The sequence below is a fragment of the Mus caroli genome, chromosome 11 (assembly GCF_900094665.2).
Source record: "Mus caroli chromosome 11, CAROLI_EIJ_v1.1, whole genome shotgun sequence".
Lineage (NCBI taxonomy): Eukaryota > Metazoa > Chordata > Mammalia > Rodentia > Muridae > Mus > Mus caroli.
The window spans coordinates 79,432,110-79,452,838 of record NC_034580.1 but is presented as its reverse complement, the minus strand read 5'-3'; the positions used below and the strand labels follow the sequence as shown (position 1 = coordinate 79,452,838).

The following is a 20,729-nucleotide window of genomic DNA, read 5'->3' as shown; positions in this document are numbered from 1 at the left end:
AAGAGAAAGAGAAAGAGAAAGAGAAAGAGAAAGAGAAAGAGAAAGAGAAAGAGAAAGAGAAAGAGAAAGAGAAAGAGAAAGAGAAAGAGAAAGGATGATTGTTCTAATGACAATCTTGAAAACTTGGTGATATTAAATTTACTGTTTTTTCATAATTCTAGTTAATTTTCAGGCAATTTTGTTCAAAATAGAAACTAGATCACAAAACAAGGCACTAAAAGATAATGGACTGACCTTTAATCACTGTTATCAAGCAAATCATTTGGGTCTTTTTTTAATGTATATTTTTAGAGAAAGTGTGTGTGTGCTTGTTTGTGTGATGTGTTGTGAGTATATGTGCCACTGTGCATATGCTGAGGTCAGAGGACAACTTTGGAGCTGCTTCTCTTCTTCAACCCTTCCCTCGGATCAAATTCAGGCGCCAAGATGTCTCACTGAGCCATCTACACAGACCACTTACTGAGTCTTTTATGTCATTCTGCTCAGAGAAGACACAGGCCTGTAAGATGCCTGAAGCAGAAGCATAAAGCTCTCTACATAGCCTCTTTAGTTGAGGAAAACCTGGGAGTTTGGCTTCTTCAACAATTCCAGTCTTGCTACATGGCAAGAAAACTTGATCAGGTCCCTTTTCTGGCCTAGAAACATACCCTAAAATTGTTTTCAGCAAAACTATATTCAACAAGATGCTACACACTGCAAAGAGCATTCCTCCTTTACAATAATAGCTGAAGACATTTGCAAAAATGAGGACATTTTTGAAATGCCAGCTTGATCCACTGAGCAACTAGGCACTGACTGAGCTCCCTTTGTGGACTAGTAGTGCCACAAGGACCAAACAGGACCAGCACTTCTTAACATGTCTACATTACCACATCATTTCACATATCTTTTATTCAAATTCTGCATGAAAAGTAAGGGTTTAGATATTCAGGGATAAATATGCCAGTTTTTATTCATTTCTTATAGAACAAAATCAGAGACTGCAAAGGGTTCCATAGTTAAGAGTCTTTGATGTTCTTGCAGAGAACCTGGTTCAATTCCCAGCACCTACAACCATCTTGTAACTCCAGCTCCAGGAATCTGATACTGTCTTCTGATTGCCACAGGCACCAGACATGCACATGATGCACATCTGTACACACAGGGCAAACACTCATACACATATAATAAATTTTTAACAAGGTAAAAAACCAAAACCAAAAGAACAACCCCTGTAAAGTCAGGCTAGTATTAGTGGCCGTTTTCAGATCTATGCCACCCAACTCAATCACCTACAACTGACTTTTGAAGCATGTACTACCTCCTTTTCTATTTGCAGAATCCTCCCTATCAAAATGGCAAATGATGGGAGATTTTTCTTCAGATTTTGGCTTTGTAAACATAAACCACAGTCCCACCACCCCAACCCCAACCCAGGTGCTTCAAACCTAGGAGAGCAAGAGGTAGTGTGCAGCCCTGTCTGCTTATTTGGCTGCTTCAGTCACAGCCGATGGCCTCAAACTACAAGGGTTTTGTCTACTTGTCCTTGGGGTTTTCCCAATTCCATCTCTCCTCTTTCTTGCGCTTTCTCCTTACACAGAGGTCACACACAAATGAGTTGGTTTTCCAAAAGGACCCAGAGGAGTGGGGGTGGGGGGTTGGACTCTAACCTCCTGTATAGCTAGTAACAGCAGTTCTGCTTTAGCTACAGCAGACACTTCACCAACAGTCACTTTGTTCTGAACGTCACTAGAGAAAGGTTCCAGTGCCCTTCCTGGCTGCCAGGAACACCTGACAGAGAGGGCCCTGAATGAAAAGAAAGCAACACTTACCACAACAACAAAGCCAAGAAAATAATGGGGTCACAAAACACAGAAAGGGGAGGACAGCACAGCCAAAGTGGGTAATTTCTAAGATCCAATCAAAACAAATAATACTGATTAGTACTCTCCAAGAGAGGAAAAGGCAGGCAAGAAGGGGAGAGGGCACAAGCAGGAAGGAAATATAAATATGCCCTAAGGAACTTTGAGAAAGTGAAAGGGATTTCAGGTCTTCAGTGAAAAAAATTCAGGTCTCAGCAGTAAAACTCTACAAGACCATTCACCAAAAACCAAAGCATGTAGGACAGAAAAGACATGGGTGACCCTTTTAAAAGGAAAAGAGGACCTGGACAATATTTTGGACAAAGAGTTCCAACTCATTTTAAGCAGGGAAAGAAAATCCAGGCTTAAAGGACTAGTGGGATGCATGTATCACTTAAGAATTAAATTTGCCGTAGAAATATAAATAATCAATGGTGGAATGTTACACAGCAGTATTTTCCTGATGATATTGATTAAGCAGATACTCATGAGACTGCACCATTTATCTCGAGGAAGGCAATCTACAGAACAACAGCCTCCCGAGACAAATCCTCAGGATGACTGTAACTCATTGGAGTCAACCTGACTTGACTCTTGTGCCACAAGAAAAAAAAAATTTCCCCAAAATACTGGATGGTAACAGCCTAATTACATTCCAGAGAAGTCCTTCAGATCAGAAGTATACACGTGACAGAGAAGACACCTGAAGATAAGAGTAACACATCTTAATCTCTTTTTGATTTTGGTTTTTGAGACAGGGTCTCTCTATGTAGCTCTGGCTGTCATGGAGCTCACTACCTGGACCTGATGACCTAGCCTGGAACTCAAAGATCCACCTGCCTCTGCCTCTCTGCTTCTCTGCCTCTCTCTCTGCCTCTCTGCCTCTCTGCCTCTCTGCCCCTCTGCCTCTGCCTTGCCAGTGCTGGGATTAAGGGTGTGCACAACCATGCCCAACTTTCTTAATCTAATGTACTGAGGTGGCCATGGTTGAAAAGCCTCCATGGCTACCTAGCATGACCACTGGCCATAATAAAAACTTCAAGTCCCAGGTTGTTCTCTATGCTGTTTCATCATCCCTTCTCTACCAGTGAAGATGGCCAAACATACCATTCCACTTGAGAATGAAACTGCCACAGAGACCTTCTATCATTGAACATCTTCTAAAAATGTCAGAGAAAGTGTGGGATACATGCCTTTAACCCCAGCAGTCAGGAAACTGAGACAGCCAGACTGCTGTATGAGGCTAGCCTGAGCTACTAACAAGTTCTCAGCCAACCATGGTTACATAGTGACACTCTTATCTAGACAAAAAAAAATAATAATAATGAATGAATGAATGAAATAAAAGAGCCCGGGGGCTGGAGCGATGGCTCAGTGGTTAAGAGCACTGATTGCTCTGCCAGAGATCCCAAGTTCAAATTCCCAGCAACCACATGGTGGCTCACAACCATCTGTAATTGGATCCGATGCCCTCTTTGGGTGTCACTGAAGACAGCTACAGTGTACTCATATAAATAAAATAAGTAAATATTTTTAAAAGGCATGAAAAAAAGAAAATAAGAGACAAACAGCTTGAAAATTGGTACAAAATTATTAAGAAAGAAACAAAGAAAGAAAAGAAAAGAAGTCGGGCGTGGTGGCGCACGCCTTTAATCCCAGCACTTGGGAGGCAGAGGCAGGCGGATTTCTGAGTTCGAGGCCAGCCTGGTCTACAAAGTGAGTTCCAGGACAGCCAGGGCTACACAGAGAAACCCTGTCTGGAAAAAAATGAAAAAAGAAAAGAAGAGAAGAGAAGAGAAGAGAAGAGAAGAGAAGAGAAGAGAAGAGAAGAGAAGAGAAGAGAAGAGAAGAGAAGAGAAGAGAAGAGAAGAGAAGAGAAGAGAAGAGAAGAGAAGAGAAGAGAAGAGAAGAGAGAAAAAGAGAGAGAGAAAAGAACCCATGAGTTAGAGGACTTGTCCCCACTGGAATGTTCAAAGGGGAGCCGCTTAAGGCAGGGAGCACCGCATCACCAAGCTCTGCCTCATCTGTGAGCTGATCCACTCACTGATGGCATTACTGTGAGGAGGAGGAAAGGTGGAGGGGAGCTACTGGACACATGTCCTTGAAGGCTGGGTCTGTCCAAGTCCCATCCCTTCCTTTGTCTCTCTCTCTGCTTCACAGCTCTATGAGTTGAGCAGCTCTGATCCATCAGCCCCTCTCTGCCATGATATCGTTGGCCTCGGGCCTAAATAATAGAACCAACCAACAATAACCTGAAACCCCTGACACTATGAGCGACAGAAACTTTGTTTTTCTCTATTTTCTTTTCTTTTTTTGGGGGGGTGAGGAGTGGGAGAAACTCCAAGACAAGGTTTATCCCTGTGTAGCCCTGGCTGTCCTGGACCTCATTCTGTGGACCTGGCTAGCCTCAAACTCTCAGATCCTCCTACCTCTACATCTGTGCTGGGATTAAAGGTGTGTCGCACCACCACCAGGCAATGTTTCTTCCCTTAAACTGTTCTTCTCAAGTAGCCTGTCACAGCAATAAAAGGCCAATATATGAGGTAGGAGTGTGTGTGTGTGTGTGTGTGTTTAGCTTTAAAAGATACTTAAAAGATAAAAAAATATTTTTCTATAAAGTGGTTTTTAATCAATTAATATTCCCACCAGTGGTGTGAGAATTTCCTGTGCTCTACATTTTTCTTAACATTTAATACTTGTATTTTAGTTTTACCCTTTGTGGTTGGTGTAAGAGTTTAACACAATCAGGTATAGGTGTTTAACTCAGTACTCAGGAGTCAGAGGCAGGCAGTTCTGAGTTTAAAGCTTGCCTGGTCTACAAAGGTAGTTCCAGGACAGCCAGGGCCTCAAAAACAAAAGAAACTAAAAATCAGATGTACCCATCATGTGCCTGTAACCACAGTGCTGGGGGCGGGGGGGGGGGGNGTTGGAGACATTGGGTCTTGCTGGTTGTCAGGTTCAAGAAGAGACCCTGTCTCAAAGTAATAAGGCAGAGTGACATAACAGATTACTTGTTATCTCTCTCTACATTCTACACGTACACAGATGGATGGAAGAATATACCCACACATACCCATGTGCATACACCACACACATACACCACTCACTCATGTACACATACACAAAAAACAATAAAAAAATGGACTAATAATAAAAATATATTATATCAAAACTTGAAGGATTTTAGAGCATTTAATGTCTGGACAGAAAAATGGATAAACAATATAATAATACAAATATTAAAAAAAATGTTAGTGGTAGAATCTAGGAACTGAGCATGTAAGTGCTCTCTGAAGAATCTTCTCAATTTGCTGAGTGCCTTAAATTTAATTAAATTTGCTAAATATGGCAGTTTGAGACAAGTGTACTAAAGCTATGTAAAATTAGATGGCATTACGGGAAACAGTGAGGGGCAGGAGAGATAGCTTAGCAGGTAAGAGCACTACTGCTCTTCTGAAGGTCCTGAGTTCAAATCCCAGCAACCACGTGGTGGTTCACAACCACCCATAATGAGATCTGATGCCCTCTTCTGGTGTGTCTGACATCAGATACAGTGTAGTTATTTATAATAAATAAATCTTAAAAAAAAAAAAAAGGAGGGGGGAACAGTGAGAGACACACAGGATTGCTATCTGTGAAACTTTTCTGAAAGTATAAAATTATTTAAAAATAAAAAGACTTTAAAATTAAGTTTTAAAATAATGCAAGAAAGTGTTACATTAAAAAACTGAACTGTGTTTTTACTAGGACATTATTTTTAATGAAATTTACTATTAGGTAGTAAAAACTTAAAGAAAATATTAAATAGTGATTATTACTGAATGAAACTATTTTAGATTTTAGTTCCTTTCTACACTTGTCAAAGTTCTAACTTTTCTACAATGAAGATATTATTTTTAATAATTTAAAGCAATGAATGCACACATCACTTGTATATTGATGCCAATGGAAAGAAGTCAGAAAATAAATATATGAAATATAGGAGAAATATAAGATCGTGGAAGAGTTCTACTTGTAACAAAAACAAGGCTTTATAGAATAAACTCCTGAGACCTAAATACATACGTGGTCACAGACAGCTCCTGTTTTCAGAATGGAAAGGTGGGAGGGCGGGCGACAGAGAAAGCAGACTATTGCCCCCAGAAAGAGCACCACACTAGAGACCTCATAATGACCTTCTCTGTCTACTTACTACTATAGCACCATGGCAACTGGGAACCTCAGAATATTAAGGAACAGGCTCTGAAAGAAAATTTGGAAAGCTTCTGGGGGGGCGGGGGCAGAAAACTCAGGCAAGCCAAAGGAGAAATGCTAAGAGAAACGTAAAACACCCTCCCAAGCCTAGCTGTAAGCAAAGGAAGAACTGCAAATGAGAGCCGCGGTTCCCTGCACTAAAAAAGCCTGACACAAATGAGGAAAGCAAAGGCGTGAAATGTTAATAACGCTTATTCTCAGTGGGGAACTCTAAACTGACCGTGTTTTCTGCAACCAAGCCTTTCAACACTAAATATTCAACTTTTATGCAAAAGACTTACAAACGTTCCCTGGTCAAAACAGTTTATCAAGCCAGCATAGTGGCACAAGCCTGTAAACCTAGCATGTATTCAAAGGCAGCCTGGGCTATAATGTAACTTCAATAGCCTGAGCTTCATAATAAGACCCTGTTTTAAAACCAAAACAAGAAAATTATCTCAAATAAGGATTCCTTCATAATAAAATCATTCCAGCACTTAGGAGCTCAGGCGGGAGTTTTTTTTTTTTAATTCAAAGACAATAGGGCTACATAATAAGGCCATGTCTCAAGTAAATATATAAACAAACATTTGAACCACATTATATTGGGTGTGGCACAGTTTATCTTTCTGAAAGCTATAATTTAATATTATATCTATCACCAGGCTTTAATGAAGTCATTAAACTGATTAAAGTCATAAAACACAAGGAGTTTAAGGTGATACTAAATAAAAAGAAAATTTTTATTTCTTTTTATGCCAAACAAAAATAGTTTAGTTATAAGTAAAAAAAAAAAGTTCTATTGGGACTGGAAAGGTGGTTCAGTGGTTAAGAACACTGACTGCTCTTCCAGAAGTCCTGAGTTCAATTCCCAGCAACCATGTGGCTCACAACCATCTGTAATAGGATCTGATGCCCTTTTCTGGTGTGCCTAAAGACACCTACAGTGTACTTATAAGTAAACTAAATAAATCTTTTTAAAAAATAGTTCTATTCTTCATAGATTTTAATGAAAATGGTCATCTTCATCATGACTATAAAACTGACTACATTGTTAGTGTTAAGGAAATACCAAAATGGCATCTGCTCCTGCTCAGCTACAGAGCATAGAATGGTGTCTCCCTTTCTTTTTCCTTGCACCAAATAATCACTAGCAACCATACACATATTCCCATGAATCATTAACTTCTCAAACAAGTCCCCAGTCACTATCACAAAAGGCAGAGTACAGGAGTGGGGTAATATAATTAAGAAAACTAAGCAGGGCCAGAGGTGGTGTATAAAATCCTTAACCTGACCATTCAGTATCTTTTTTAAAGATTTATTTATTTATTTTATGTATATGAATACACTGTAGCTGTCTTCAGACACACCAGAAGAGGGCATCAGATCCCATTACAGATGGTTGTGAGCCTCCATGTGGTTGCTGGGAATTGAACTCAGGATCTCTGGAAGAACAGTCAGTGCTCTTAACTGCTGAGCCATCTCTCTAGCCCCTGACCATTCAGTATTTTAACCACATTATTTTAAGGTGTTGAATACAAAATTGAGATGAAGTTTCAAATATAAACATGAAGGAGACTCTCAGTACCATAAGAGGTTAAAGACCAAAATGTGGGGAATACCTTGCTTATAACTGGACTTTAACCAGGAATTCGGTATACTAGCTGGACAAACTGTTTACAATCTTGTTTGACTGATAGCATGGGTTGACATCATGTGGTTTGTTTTAATACAAAATAATGTGACCTTAAGTGGCATCAGAGAAACTACCAAAATTAAAACAAATCAGACAACTCTATTAGATGCTACCAAATCACATACTAGTTACCAAAATTAAGATGTACATATTCGTCTTTTAAGTCTTTCTTCTTAATTCTGTTCAATTAACTAGTGGCTTTCAGAGATATCTCAACATAACTATAGCTGGTAAGCCCAGGTTGATCTTACCTAACAATAAAAAGTCTAGACAGTTCTTCAATGAAACTTCCCTGGTCCTATCAAATTCTATTTCTCAAGCTCTTATTTTCAAATACTTGGAAGATAAAGCTTTTGTTGACTCTAGAAAAGCACGATGCATGTCTTCACCCCTAGAAAAGTCTATTTTCTATTGCAGCTCATCCATCAGACCACTAAAATCTTCACTTAGCACCTAAAATGAAGCTCACAGCCATTATTCCACTTTGTTTCCGAGGCCTCTAGTTAAGACTCGTGAGAAGGGGTCTGTCTCCTTAACCTCTATCAAGGGTAAAAGATCAGGCTATTTATTCTAGAAGTTGCTAGTAAACTCAACCAGTTTATACTTAGTATTTTAAGAGTGAAAGCAGTGCTTGAATCATTATCTTCATTTTTCTCAGAGGAAATGAGTTCAAGGAAAAATTATGGATTGCCAATGATCACATACAATTTAACTAGCTACAGAGATCATTGAAGTCTTCCCATCAAAGAAAAAATTAAATTACTCCCAAGAACACTGCCATATCCACAGATAAAATGGATCGAGGATGAAACCTTGTTCTATTTGGAACACTAGCGAAGAAGTCAGTGGAAACTGGCCTCTGCCCAGGCTGCTGATCACACTCCTGCCCACGAGCAACCAACATGAGAGCTGTGGCAACAATGAGGCATCCAAGACATTCTCAGGCAGTCATGCCACTGGCCACACAGCCTCTGCCTGACAGCCATGGACCTTGGGAATGGCTTGGCACCTACACACTGCCTCAGAATACCATCAGCTGAGTTTCCTGTAATAGCATTTATTGCATCATTGACAAACTCAATGTCCTAATTCAACAACTGAACACTGTTTCACACAAAATTAAGCTAAGACAAATTTCTCAAAGAGCAGTGTGACTTCAAAGATTTAGTTTGAAGCTAGTCTTTCTCAATAGAGGACTATGGCATTTTGAGACTTATCCTTGATTATATGGGATGATATACTACATTACAAAAGTAGTGATGGTAGTGGTATTAAGACAGGATCTCCCTAGCACCTCTCTCCTCCATATGTGATTGGTCTCAGCAGTTCACGGCTCCCACACACTTCCAAGTGACTCTGAGGGGAAAGGCACCACCAGTCCTCACCCAAGGGTCAGCCCAAGTTAGTCATAAAGCAGCAAAGCATGTTTATATAAAGTCTTAACTTCTAGTCCCTGATGCTAGTGCTTCTTTTGACCTCAGGCTAGATATAATACTTTGTTCATTCACTCTAGAAAGCCAACCTTATCAGAAACTCCAAAGAAAAAGAAAAAGACAAAGACAAAGAAAAAAAAAAGGAAAACAAGACAAAGAAAAAGAAAAGATTGTAAGGTCAGGCAATCAGAGTAAAACAATTACAAAAATTCAACTGAGACATTTGAGTTTGAATTAACCAAGTTATTTTTCCTCATCAGATCTCTACAAAACACAAAAACATTTGGATCATCAAGCAAGGTAGTCTGTGCCTGAAATCACAGTGATTGGGAGTTAAGCCTAAGACATAAGAGATACAGTACTGACAATATATAAATACAGCACTAACACTTTAGGTAGGGCATTCGCTTCACTGCAAGTCCCCGGAACCATGAAATAAAACATAACTAAGTTGCTTTATTCTTCTGTCTTCCACATAGCTTAAATGGGAGTGATTATTAATATATACTAACTGCCTCATTTTACAGAAGCTACGATTCCAAGCCCCAGAGATAACAACAAAGAATTATCAAAATGGATTTTAGTATAGAATCAATATCTTCAGTATATAAAAAGCCTAATTATTTTATGACCCGTTAATAACAGACCATCAAGATAATAACAGTAGCAGCAGCTACCCTAATTTGTGTTTATCTAGCTTAGAACCTCAATATTTACCTTCAATGCACATTAAAATCATCTAGCTAACATTTTGTTTGTTGTTTTATTGTATATTTCTGTGTCTCTGTGTGTTCAAACTTCTAGAGATGAGGATAATTTCCTAAAGTTTACTCACAAAATATTTGATCCAAAATCCTTAAACCTAAGAATTAAAAAGTAAATGACTAGCCTAGTTGTCTAATCAGCCATCCATCAAAGGGTGTGGTGGCTTATACCAGTACCCAGCAGTCCAGCAGCTCTAGTACTCCCAAGCCAGGGCAGCAATATTAGGAGTTTAATGTCAGCCCGGGCTGGGCTACATAGTAAGTTTGAGGCCAGCCTAGGTTATATGAGACCCTGTCCCAGAACAAAACAAAAAACATTACTTTAACATGAGCGAGGTAGCACACACTTCTAATACCAGCACTAAGAAGGTGGAGTCAGGAGGATCAAGAATTCAGGAGTTTGGAGGTACATCAGACCCAGGTTCAAAAACAAAATGTCCATAGGCATAGTGTACAGTCTCAGCACTCAGGTAGCAAAAGCAGGAAGGTTTCAACAAGCTTCAGGTCAGCCTGTTCTATACAGGAAGTTCCAGTCCAACCTGGGTAACAGAACCCTGACTCAAAACACAAAAGAGAAAACCCCACAGGCTAAGGATGAAGATCAGTGGTTCATTCACCTAGCATGTATAAGGCTCTCGGTTCAGTTGCTAGCACTGATATGGGAGAGGAGGAAAGACTACAAATTTGGCCATGTCTGCAAAATTCCTATCCCTCACTGAGAGTTACAACGTCATTAATCAAAGTACTACAGAAGCTGAAATTCTTCAACCAAACTCTCCTTCACTGGGCCATACTGAAGGGCCTAGTGTGTATAAAGGATGGAAAAACTGAAGAGAACATGTAGGAAAAGATACTCCCCAAGCCTGAAAAGTGCATCATTTCCTAGTCATAGAAGATGGGCCAGGGGAATGGAGGTGAAATTAATATATTCTTATTCCTTTCAGAACATAAGCCGTGAAAATAACAAGACAGATTAAACACATTAACCATGAAGCAATTCTTCTCACCTCATGTGAAAGGCCAAACCATCCTGTAAGCCAGAGATCCCCAAATCAGAAAGTGTATCTGAGCTGACGGAGGCTGGCGACAGGGAGCCCTCCTTCTCTTCTAGGTCCAGCTTCACCAGGTTACTGATCTCATCTTCTGAGTTGTCTTCGGACACAGACCCAATTATGAATCGGGAGTGCTGGTTTAGCTCCAGAGTTTTGGCCAACGGAGATGGTTCATCCATTATTCTTTCGAAATAAGCTCTCAGAGCTATGGGAAAAATTAAGAGAAAAGTAGGTTATAAGCAATAACCTATAGATGAGAACACGCAAGGAAGTAAAGCCTAAACCACAAGTGGCTCGGAAATGAGTCTGAGTCTAAGAACTGGCTTGCTTGGCTACTCTTTTTGATTTTTTTTTTTTTTTTTTTTTTTAAACAGGGTTTGTCTGTGTAGCCTTAGCTGTCCAGGAACTCACTCTCCAGACCAGCCTGGCCTTGAACTCACAGGGATCCACTTACCTAAGCCTGGCTTCCATGGCTATTCTATTCCAGTTTGTTTGTTTCCTCCAAGGGAGGAAAAGCGAGGTTGTGGTGACTGTGCTTATAAATTAAAAGTTTTAGAAGTAGTTCTCACAGTGTACGCATTACCAATCTCTTCAGTAATTGAGTGAGAGTAAAGGGATAACTATACCAATGGGAACACTTTACTGTAAGCAAAGCTGTTGTGAGACTGTGATTCATCTGTAGCAGCGTGGGTAAAGAGTGCTAAAGAGTTTAGCAAGAGTGGCAGTTGCTTGAAACTGGGTGGTTAAACTACATAATGATCACCTGGTGCCAAACACAATACAATGAAAAGCTATGAATTTTATTAAACATATGTATTTAAAGTAAAACAACAAAACCTCTTGTGTGTACATGGGTTTTTTTTTTCAACTGATTATTTTAAAAATCTACCCCCAAATGTCTATTTTTGTTGTTCAGTTCTGTACACAGAATTGGTAGAGGGAGTGAATCTACTACCAAATTTTAAATCTGTACTCAAAGTGGTTGATGTGCCATCACAAACTCCATTTTTCTAGATAGTGGACCTTACTAGCTATCATCAGTAGCTAATGAACAAACCTAACCAAAAATAGTTACCAGTTCAAAGCCCCATAAGAAAACAAAACAAACAAACAAAAAAAACAAACAAACAAAGTTAAAAGTATTCTTTCCCTTCAACATACTTATTTTAAAAACTTTAAATCATGGTATGGTGGCACATGCCTTTAATCCCAGCACTCAAGAAGCAGAAGCAGGTAGATCTCTGTGAGTTCCAGGGCAGTCAGGGCTGTCAATCTGTATGTCAACTTGGTACTAAACAATGTGCAGCTTAACCAATCTTTTTAATTCAGAAAAAGGTTCCCAATCCTAATTTTATGGTGTTTCAAGGCATGAAACTATTAGAAAACAAATTATTGATAATTTTATATGCTATAACCCACTATTCAGCTATAAAAGTATGTGGAGAGCAGTGTTTGATCATATCAGACAAGAAAACATCTATATTTTGGTAGGGTGTAGTCATGGCTCTAAGGATTAAACCTCTACCATTGAGCAATACCCTTTGCCCTTTTCTACGTGTGTGTGTGTGTGTGTGTGTGTGTGTGTGTGTGTGTATGTGTGTGTGTTTTGAGATAGAGTCACACCAAACTACTCAGGCTGACCTTGAACTTGCTCTGTGGATCACCCTGGCTTTGAAATGTGAATCCCCGATCAGCCTTCTGAGGTATGGGGATTATACACTTCTGCCACCAGACTCGATTTTTAAATGTCTAGATGGCAGTGAGGATGTTAAAATTACACATCCACTATTCTTTTGGGGTGATCTGTAAGTCAGAGTTTATCTGTTTAGAGACATAATAATATTTTCAAATGCTAGGACAGCAAGGTTCCCAGAATGTGATTCCTGGACCTGGAGCTGCTCCTGGGGAATTTATAAGAGTGTGAATTCTTGGGCCTACCTTAAACCAATTGTTTCAGAAGCTTTAGAATGAAATATAATCATGGGTTTTTAAAAAGACACAAAGCTTAAAAACCACTGTGCCGCAAGAGAAAACAACAATAACAAACTGCCAGAAATACAAAATACACAGATGAAAATAAGAAAAAAAAATCTGTGAACATTCCGGAACAGAGTTGAAGAATGCTCATGCTAGCTTTTGTTTTCTAAACTAGCATAAATAAATACATACAGAAGTGAGAGAATGATGAGGAAGAGGTCTAAAGAGAGGGGCAGGGGGGAAACAAGGCAGGATAACATGGGGAAAGGAAGACAAAATATCACTTTTTCTGCTAGGTACAATCTAGACTTAAACATATCACTATATGAATATACATACATACATACATATGACATATAAGTACAAAATGAATATTTAAGGTAAGGAAGGGGACCAATTTAAGGTTAGGGGTGGGGAGGGGGATTGGGAAGGGGAGTGCAAGGGTGAATGTGAAAATAAAGTAACAAAAACATATTTAAAGTGGCACTTGCCTAGCATACAGGAGGCCCACTTCAATATCCAGCAATGGAAAAAACTGTCTATGTTTACTATACGTGTGCATTGCAATATTGTATTTCTTTCTTTTTTTCTTTTTTTTTTTTAAGTCTCCAAATTGTATGGAGTTCAGTCTAAAAGACAACCAAATCACTAGAAGAAAAGGGGAGGGCTGGTGAGATGGCTCAGCAGGTAAGACTGACTGCTCTTCTGAAGGTCCTGAGTTCAAATCCCAGCAACCACATGGTGGTTCACAACCATCTGTAATGAGATCTGACACTCTCTTCTGGTGTGTCTGAAGACAGCTACAGTGTACTTATGTATAATAATAAATAAATCTTTGGACCAGAGCGAGCAGAGGTCCTAAATTCCCAACAACCACATGAAGGCTCACAACCATCTGTACAGCTACAGTGTACTCATATACATAAAATAAATAAATAAATCTTTAAAAAAAAAAAAAGAAAAGAAAAAGTGAGTTAGGGAATAAGAGGAAAGGAAAAAGTGACATTCCAATACACTGACCATGTTAAAAATAATAAAAGATACAGCAACTGAGAGAATAAAAACATGAAGGCTGGCCAAGTATTTGGGAGAGGCAGGAAAGAGACAGCATCTCACAGCCAAGCTAACCCCAAACTTCTACAGCAGGGGATACCTATAGCTGGGATGACATCAGTACACCTCCACACCTGGCTCACAGCTGCTGCCTTCACAAGGGAACCAAGGCACACAGGTGTACATTTTAATTTATAATCTGACTGAAATCTGATGGTAACAAAAATAAAGTGAAATTCATGAGAAAGTAATGACGCTTGGAGATCATGAAAGTAAAGAAGGTCAGCATTAGTAAAATACAGTCCCTGGGCTGATGAATGAAAGGCTCAGCACAGCCCTTCACCCTGGCCTCTCCTAGCGGCCAGTACCCAGGCAGCCTTTTCTAAGGGTTGCACAGACTGGAAGCAGCCGTGTTTAACAACTGACGCCTGCCCAGCGGCAAGCACCTGTACGGAACACTGCTCCCTAGTGCAGGCATGTACGCCACCAGAAAGGGAGGTCATGCCTGGAAAATCACTGAGTAGCCATCCAGACACTCTAGAAGCTACCACAGCCTGTCCCATTTCCATTGATTCCAGTCCTAAATTAGAGAGAAGGTAGTGGGTCACCACCATTGTCATTGTCAGCCTCCCTGTTTGCTTGGGTCACTCACCCTAGGTCTGCCAATATTCTTTGTGGAAGACAACAGAAACCCACAGTTTAACATCTTAGCACATTAAAACTTTTACTACATTGTAAACATAAAAGACTATTATTATTTGAAACTGACCTCTTATAATTCTTATTGTCTCAGCAGATATCCGCCTCCAAAAAGAACTAAACAAAGAGAAAAACAGAGATTTGAAGGTTGCTTTTTCTGTTCATTTGGTTTTCTTTTTCTTCTTTTAAAAAACAATTTTTTTCTCAATTCCAGTTCTACTCAGTCTAGCACAAAAATAGCAAAATTCATAATATTATGTTTTCTGGTAAATATTAATCTAACTTCAAGCATAAAGTTCAGTAGTTTATTACTCAATGATATAAAACAAAAACATTTCACATTCAAAACTTTATTATATCTAAATCTACTAAACAGTGATCCAACTTTATTTCATAAAATAGCTTTCCTAAAAAAAAAAAAAAAACCATACTCAGAATCAATGCATTGCAACACCTACTACTTCTAACATTTCATTAAAAATAAGGCAATAAAGAGAAGATAATTTCATTTCCCAGAACTCAGGCTGAGTATGTTTACAAATGGTTACAAGCATTACAAAAACTAGAAACCAGGGAGAGGGCCACATTGCCATTATTCTAAGTCCTTAAACTCTAAAGGGCCAAAAAAGTATACTCCCCAAATCCTAGGTTTGCTTCTGAGCTAACAACTTAAAAGTATCCACGGAAGAAAGCCTCCATTTTGATTGTGTATCAAACACCCAGAAGCTTTGTAAAACTATGCCTGTGCAGTGGGACCTCTGGCCGAGGCCTGCAATCTTAGTATTTGAGAGGTAGAAGAAGATCAGGAGTTCCAGGAGTTCAAAGTTACCCTTGGCAACACAGAAAGATGTAGGCACAGCCTGCACTATATGAAACCCTGTCTCAAAAACAAATAAAAATAAAAAATAAATAACCTGGGAGGTGGTGCCAAACACGATTAATCCTAGCACTCAGGAAGCAATGGCAGGTGGTCAGCCTGGTCTACAAAGCAAGGTCAAAAACAGCCAGGGATAATAGATAGATAGATAGACTTTTTTAAGCTGTCTTTAAAACAAAACAAAAACCAAATTAAAAAACAAACAAACCTCAAAAATACTCATGTGTAAAATTTACTCCACATCTACTAAACAAGATCTGCAGTTGGAGGGGACACAGGTATCTCAATTATTTTTATGTGTCTGAGTGTTTTGCCTGCATGTCTGCCTGGTACCCATGGAGGTCAGAAGGGGGCATTGGATTTCCTAGAACTGGAGTCACAGAAATAGAACCAGGGTCACTTGAAAGAATAGCCAATGCTAATAACTGATGAGCCATCTCTCTAGCTCCAGATTTTTAAAGATTGGTTCTTTTGGGCATTTCATACAACATGCTTTGATAATATTGACCCTACCCTAGATATCTTTTTTTTTTTTTTTTTTTTTTTTTTTTTTTTTTGGTTTTTCGAGACAGGGTTTCTCTGTATAGCCCTGGCTGTACTGGAACTCATTTTGTAGACCAGGCTGGCGTCGAACTCAGAAATCCTCCTGCCTCTGCCTCCCAAGTGCTGGGATTAAAGGCGTGCACCGGGCTGCTGAGATGGCTCAGTGGGTAAGAGCACCCGACTGCTCTTCCAAAGGTCCAGAGTTCAAATCCCAGCAACCACATGGTGGCTCACAACCATCTGTAACGAGATCTGGTGCCCTCTTCTGGAGTGTCTGAAGACAGCTACAGTGTACTTACATATAATAAATAAATAAATCTTTAAAAAAAAAAAAAAAAAAGGCGTGCGCCACCACCACCCAGCTTTAGATATCTTAATTTTAAATCAGTTGATAATACTAGTGTCTGAAAGTCTGAGGTAGAAGGATGGTCAATTCCCAACCAGCCTGGGCCTCATGAGACCTTTTCTAAAACATAAAAAAGATGACTTATACAAAATCTGGCAATCTAAATTAAATCCCAGAATCCACATAGCAAGTTGTCCTCTGACCTCCACAGGTATGCTATGGCTTGCACAAACACAAACCCTAATAAAATAGCTAATTTTTTTTAAAAGAAAAAAAATAGGATTTAGTTGTTGGTAGTAGAAGGTTAGATGGCTCAGTAAAATGTACTTGCCACCAAGTCTGAAGATCTGAGTTCCACAAAATAAAAGGACTCCTGAAAGTTGACTTCCACATATGTAAGCTCAATTCCCCCCACACACAATATGTGAGGTGTGTATTGTCTTCTCTCCTCCCCCTCTCTCTCACAGACACAGTAAATGTATAAAAAATTAAAAAATTTAGTTTTTGGTTAAGTATCTACAAACAGCCAGATATATTCTGGGAAAGTAGAAAAAGTACTAAGTAACTAGGTAAACCCACAAAGCCAAAAGTCACACAGAATCTCCAAAACATTTCACCTATGCCATGAAAGAACTAAGTAAAGCAAGGGCCAGCTGAGCTTGTTTCAGAAGCTTCTGATCATTCCATTTCCCTGAATCTCACGAGGCCAGCTACCAGCCTGATCAAAGGCTGCGTCTAGTTCTCCAGAAAGGGTCAGTTTCCATCCTGGAGAATACCAACAAGAGGAAAAGGTACTCTTACCATACTAAAGCTGGATACATTAAGTAAACATAGTAAACATAGTAAGTCACAAGATCTTTTGTAGACTCTGAACAGCTGAAACACTGGGGTTGGGTAGGATGGAGGTGTTAGATAATGCAGGGTCCTTAAGCTAGCAACACTGAGGTGCCTAAGTTTCCCACCAGATGGCCCTTAGATGAAGCTAACAGTCAGTAAGGCCCATTCAAACTGTCACAAGCTCTCATCACCTCTTCTGTCCACCTTCTAAAATACAAGCAGGCAACTAAGTATTATTATTACCAGATGTCTGAAAAAGTATCCAAATGAAAGAATCAAGAATAACTACTTGTAACGTCAAAAAACACATAACCAAAGAGTATGAAAAACAAAATATAACTATGGGGATAAAATAGAAAGATAGAAGGGCTCAATTCCACTTTTGTGTTTACTCCCTCCAGTCACAAAACCCTAGTCAGCCCATGAGAAAATACTAGACCAATTCAAATTGAAGGACAGTCTTCAAACTTGAAAGTCACTGAGAAAGGTTAAAAACTTTCATAAAGAAAGTACATAACCACCAAACTCAAAGCAGTATCATGATTGAGCTTCCTACAGGAAAACCCTATGTGGGTAGAGGGGTAAAGTCTGAAAAATCTCTGCAGCAAACAATACTCTCTGATGAGAATTTCTACTGCTTCTTGTGTGTGTGTGTGTGTGTGTGTGTTGGGACTGAGAATTTCTACTGCTTCTTTTGTGTGTGTGTGTGTGTGTGTGTGTGTGTGTGTGTGTGTGTGTGTGTGTGTTGGGACTGAGCAACCCAGAGCCCCCAGAGGCTGGGTAAATGTCCTGTCAGTAAGCACACGCAATCTCCAATGTTAACTTCTTAGGTTTGATAAAGGTACTGTGACCATGTGAAATGTCCGTACTGAGTGAAGCTTAGTCAAAAGTGTGCAGAGCTCTCTGTGAAATATTCCCACTCAACTTTTCTTTAACTCTAAAATTACTACCTAAAAAAGTCAAAATCTAAAGAGCTATCATTGCTATCCTAAGTCATCTAAGAGAGAATAGTACATATGCAAAACACAAATGGTATACTTTTTAAAGAAATACTAAAAATAACAAATATATACATGTGTTGGCACAGACTTGTGATCCCAGGAGGCTCACATCAAGATCAGGGCTAGCCTTGACTACACAAAAAGTCTCTGTCTCAGAAAAAAAAATACAAAGAAAAAAAAAAACTATAAATAATTTTTTATTTTTTACTACAGTATCTCATTGTTACAAAGGCTGACCTCAATTTTATGGGCTCGAGTGAGTAATCTCATATTTAAGTTTACATTTAAAGATGAATATTACTTGTTACAGTTTGTTCATTTATTTGTCTGTGCCCACATACAAGTGTGTGTGTGTAAGTTAAAAGACAACCTGAGGGAGTCCGATCCTCCTTCCACCACTTGAGTCCTGGGGTTGAAACTCAAGCGCTCAGGCTTGGCCAGAAAGTGCCCTTACCCACTACTGAGCCATCTCTCTGGCCCAGAAATAATTCTTAAAGCTTAAAAACAAAAAAACAAATAAGTAGTAAGTAAGATTTTTAAAATTAAAAAAAAAAAAGCAGTAAAAACATATCTATGGATCATAACACTCCTTGACAAAATACATGAATATTTTTAAAACTTAAAGTTAAAAATATAATTGCAGCAATAAAAATGCTTACTACAAAAAGATAAAAGATACAACTATGGAAATGTACTCATGAATCAGAAAAAGTTAAGGAGAAAACAGTAAGAAACAAAGAAAGTTAAAGAGCCTACTAAAAAGGCCCAATTGTGAAAAACAGCTCCTAAAAGAACAAAATCAAGGGCAAATAATAATAATGATGATGATGATGATGATGATACAATTCAATTAAAAACTTCCCAGTATGAGAGGGCATGACTTTCAAATTAAGATGGGTCGCTAATAAGCTGTATGAGTAGATCTATGGTAGAGTCCTTGCCTAGTATCCATGAAGCCCTGGGTTCAATCCCCAGATAGGAAAAGAGAAAGCCAGAGACAGAAAGAGAGAGACAGAGAGAGAGAGTGTGTGTCCATAGAGTACCTATCACAAAAAGAACACAAAAGATCTGATAAACTTCCAGAGAGGAAAAAAAAGTGTCTTCATGCAAATAGTCAAGATTCAGAATGCTGGTGGGCCAGCTGTGGCAGGCTTTTAATCTCAGCTACTCATGAAGCCGAGGCAAGACAATACAATGAGTTCAATTCTGAGTACAGTTAGACACTATCTCACTTTTTTTTTAAAAAGCACAGACCTTGTGATGCACACCTTTAATCCCACTACTCAGGAGGCAGAGGCAGGCATAGATTCCTGTAAGTTTGAGGCTAACTCGATCTATGTGTTAAGTTTCAGGATAGCCCCCCGTCTCCAAAAAAAAGGAAAAAGAAAAAGGAAAAGGAAAAGAAAAAGAAAAAAAAAAAAAAGGTATTGCTGAGATGAGTAAGAAATCTTAAATGGAAATATTAAATCACATATTTTTACATTTATGTTAAATGAGGGGGTAGCATAAGTGAGTGAATTTGAACCAGAAAATGTCCTAATTATTAAAAGAAATAAGCAGAAGTATGTATGGGTTCTTCAGCTTAGTTTAAAATGACTCATAAAAAAAAATACATACATATAATAATATGAGAGCAGTAAAGCAAATGTGACAAAATGTTAAAAATGGATGAATCTAGATCAAGGGAACATTGATATTTATTGCGTTATTCTTTTTAAGCTGAATTTTTTTAAATAAAAAGTTAAAAATTATTTTCCTCCCATGTATTCTTTCTCAAGATGCCACTAAAGACTATTCCCCACAAAAGTGGGGAAAATAAACCAAGCGTGTGGAAGCTGTGGGACATGAATTCTCCCGCCCAGAAAAGACAGGAAAGAAATCCCTAGCGTGATAGTGAAGAGGGGGCCAGGATGACCATGAAGTGCCAGATGCAAGAGGCAAGCGATTTAGGCTGGAGTCAGCCAGGAGTTTGAGCGATATTTTATAGATGAAAATTAATGGACTATCTGGCTCCTATCAGTGTCCTGAGAAAGTGGTACACTCACAGAAAGCTACCAACAGAAATAAAGACCATTATTACCTCCAAAGTAATAACTGTACAGGATACAACTAAACCCTGTACAGCATTTACCTATTCGTAATATAAACTTTCTGATAAAAATAAGACTATAATCTATTGTAAGGTATCAGTAGGCAATGCTTACTATTTGTGAGAAATCAAGATGCAATCAGGCAAGCATATTGTTCACACAAAAAGATATATCACAAGTATATCTGCCCAGAGAAACTAAAGTAGGAATCAGTAGGATTTTAATCAACTTTGTGAACCACGAAACTTTTTAAGCTATCTATAAGGGGTTAGAAATGGGGCTAA

General features: G+C 38.8%; 1 protein-coding gene across 9 annotated transcripts in view; it reads right to left on the bottom strand.

Moving 5' to 3' along the window:
• Nucleotides 1-20,729, bottom strand: part of Acaca (acetyl-CoA carboxylase alpha) — a 271,901-nt gene that overhangs the window by 189,640 nt on the left and 61,532 nt on the right. For 8 of the 9 annotated variants that reach the window (XM_029483172.1, XM_029483174.1, XM_029483176.1 and 5 more), the window contains 2 exons: nucleotides 14,822-14,868; nucleotides 10,978-11,227 (listed from right to left, as the gene is read on the bottom strand). In XM_029483172.1, the coding sequence (XP_029339032.1) occupies nucleotides 10,978-11,227; nucleotides 14,822-14,868 (297 nt within the window). The remainder of the gene's footprint in view (nucleotides 1-10,977; nucleotides 11,228-14,821; nucleotides 14,869-20,729) is intronic. The other variant, XM_021178350.2, reaches the window with a different exon arrangement.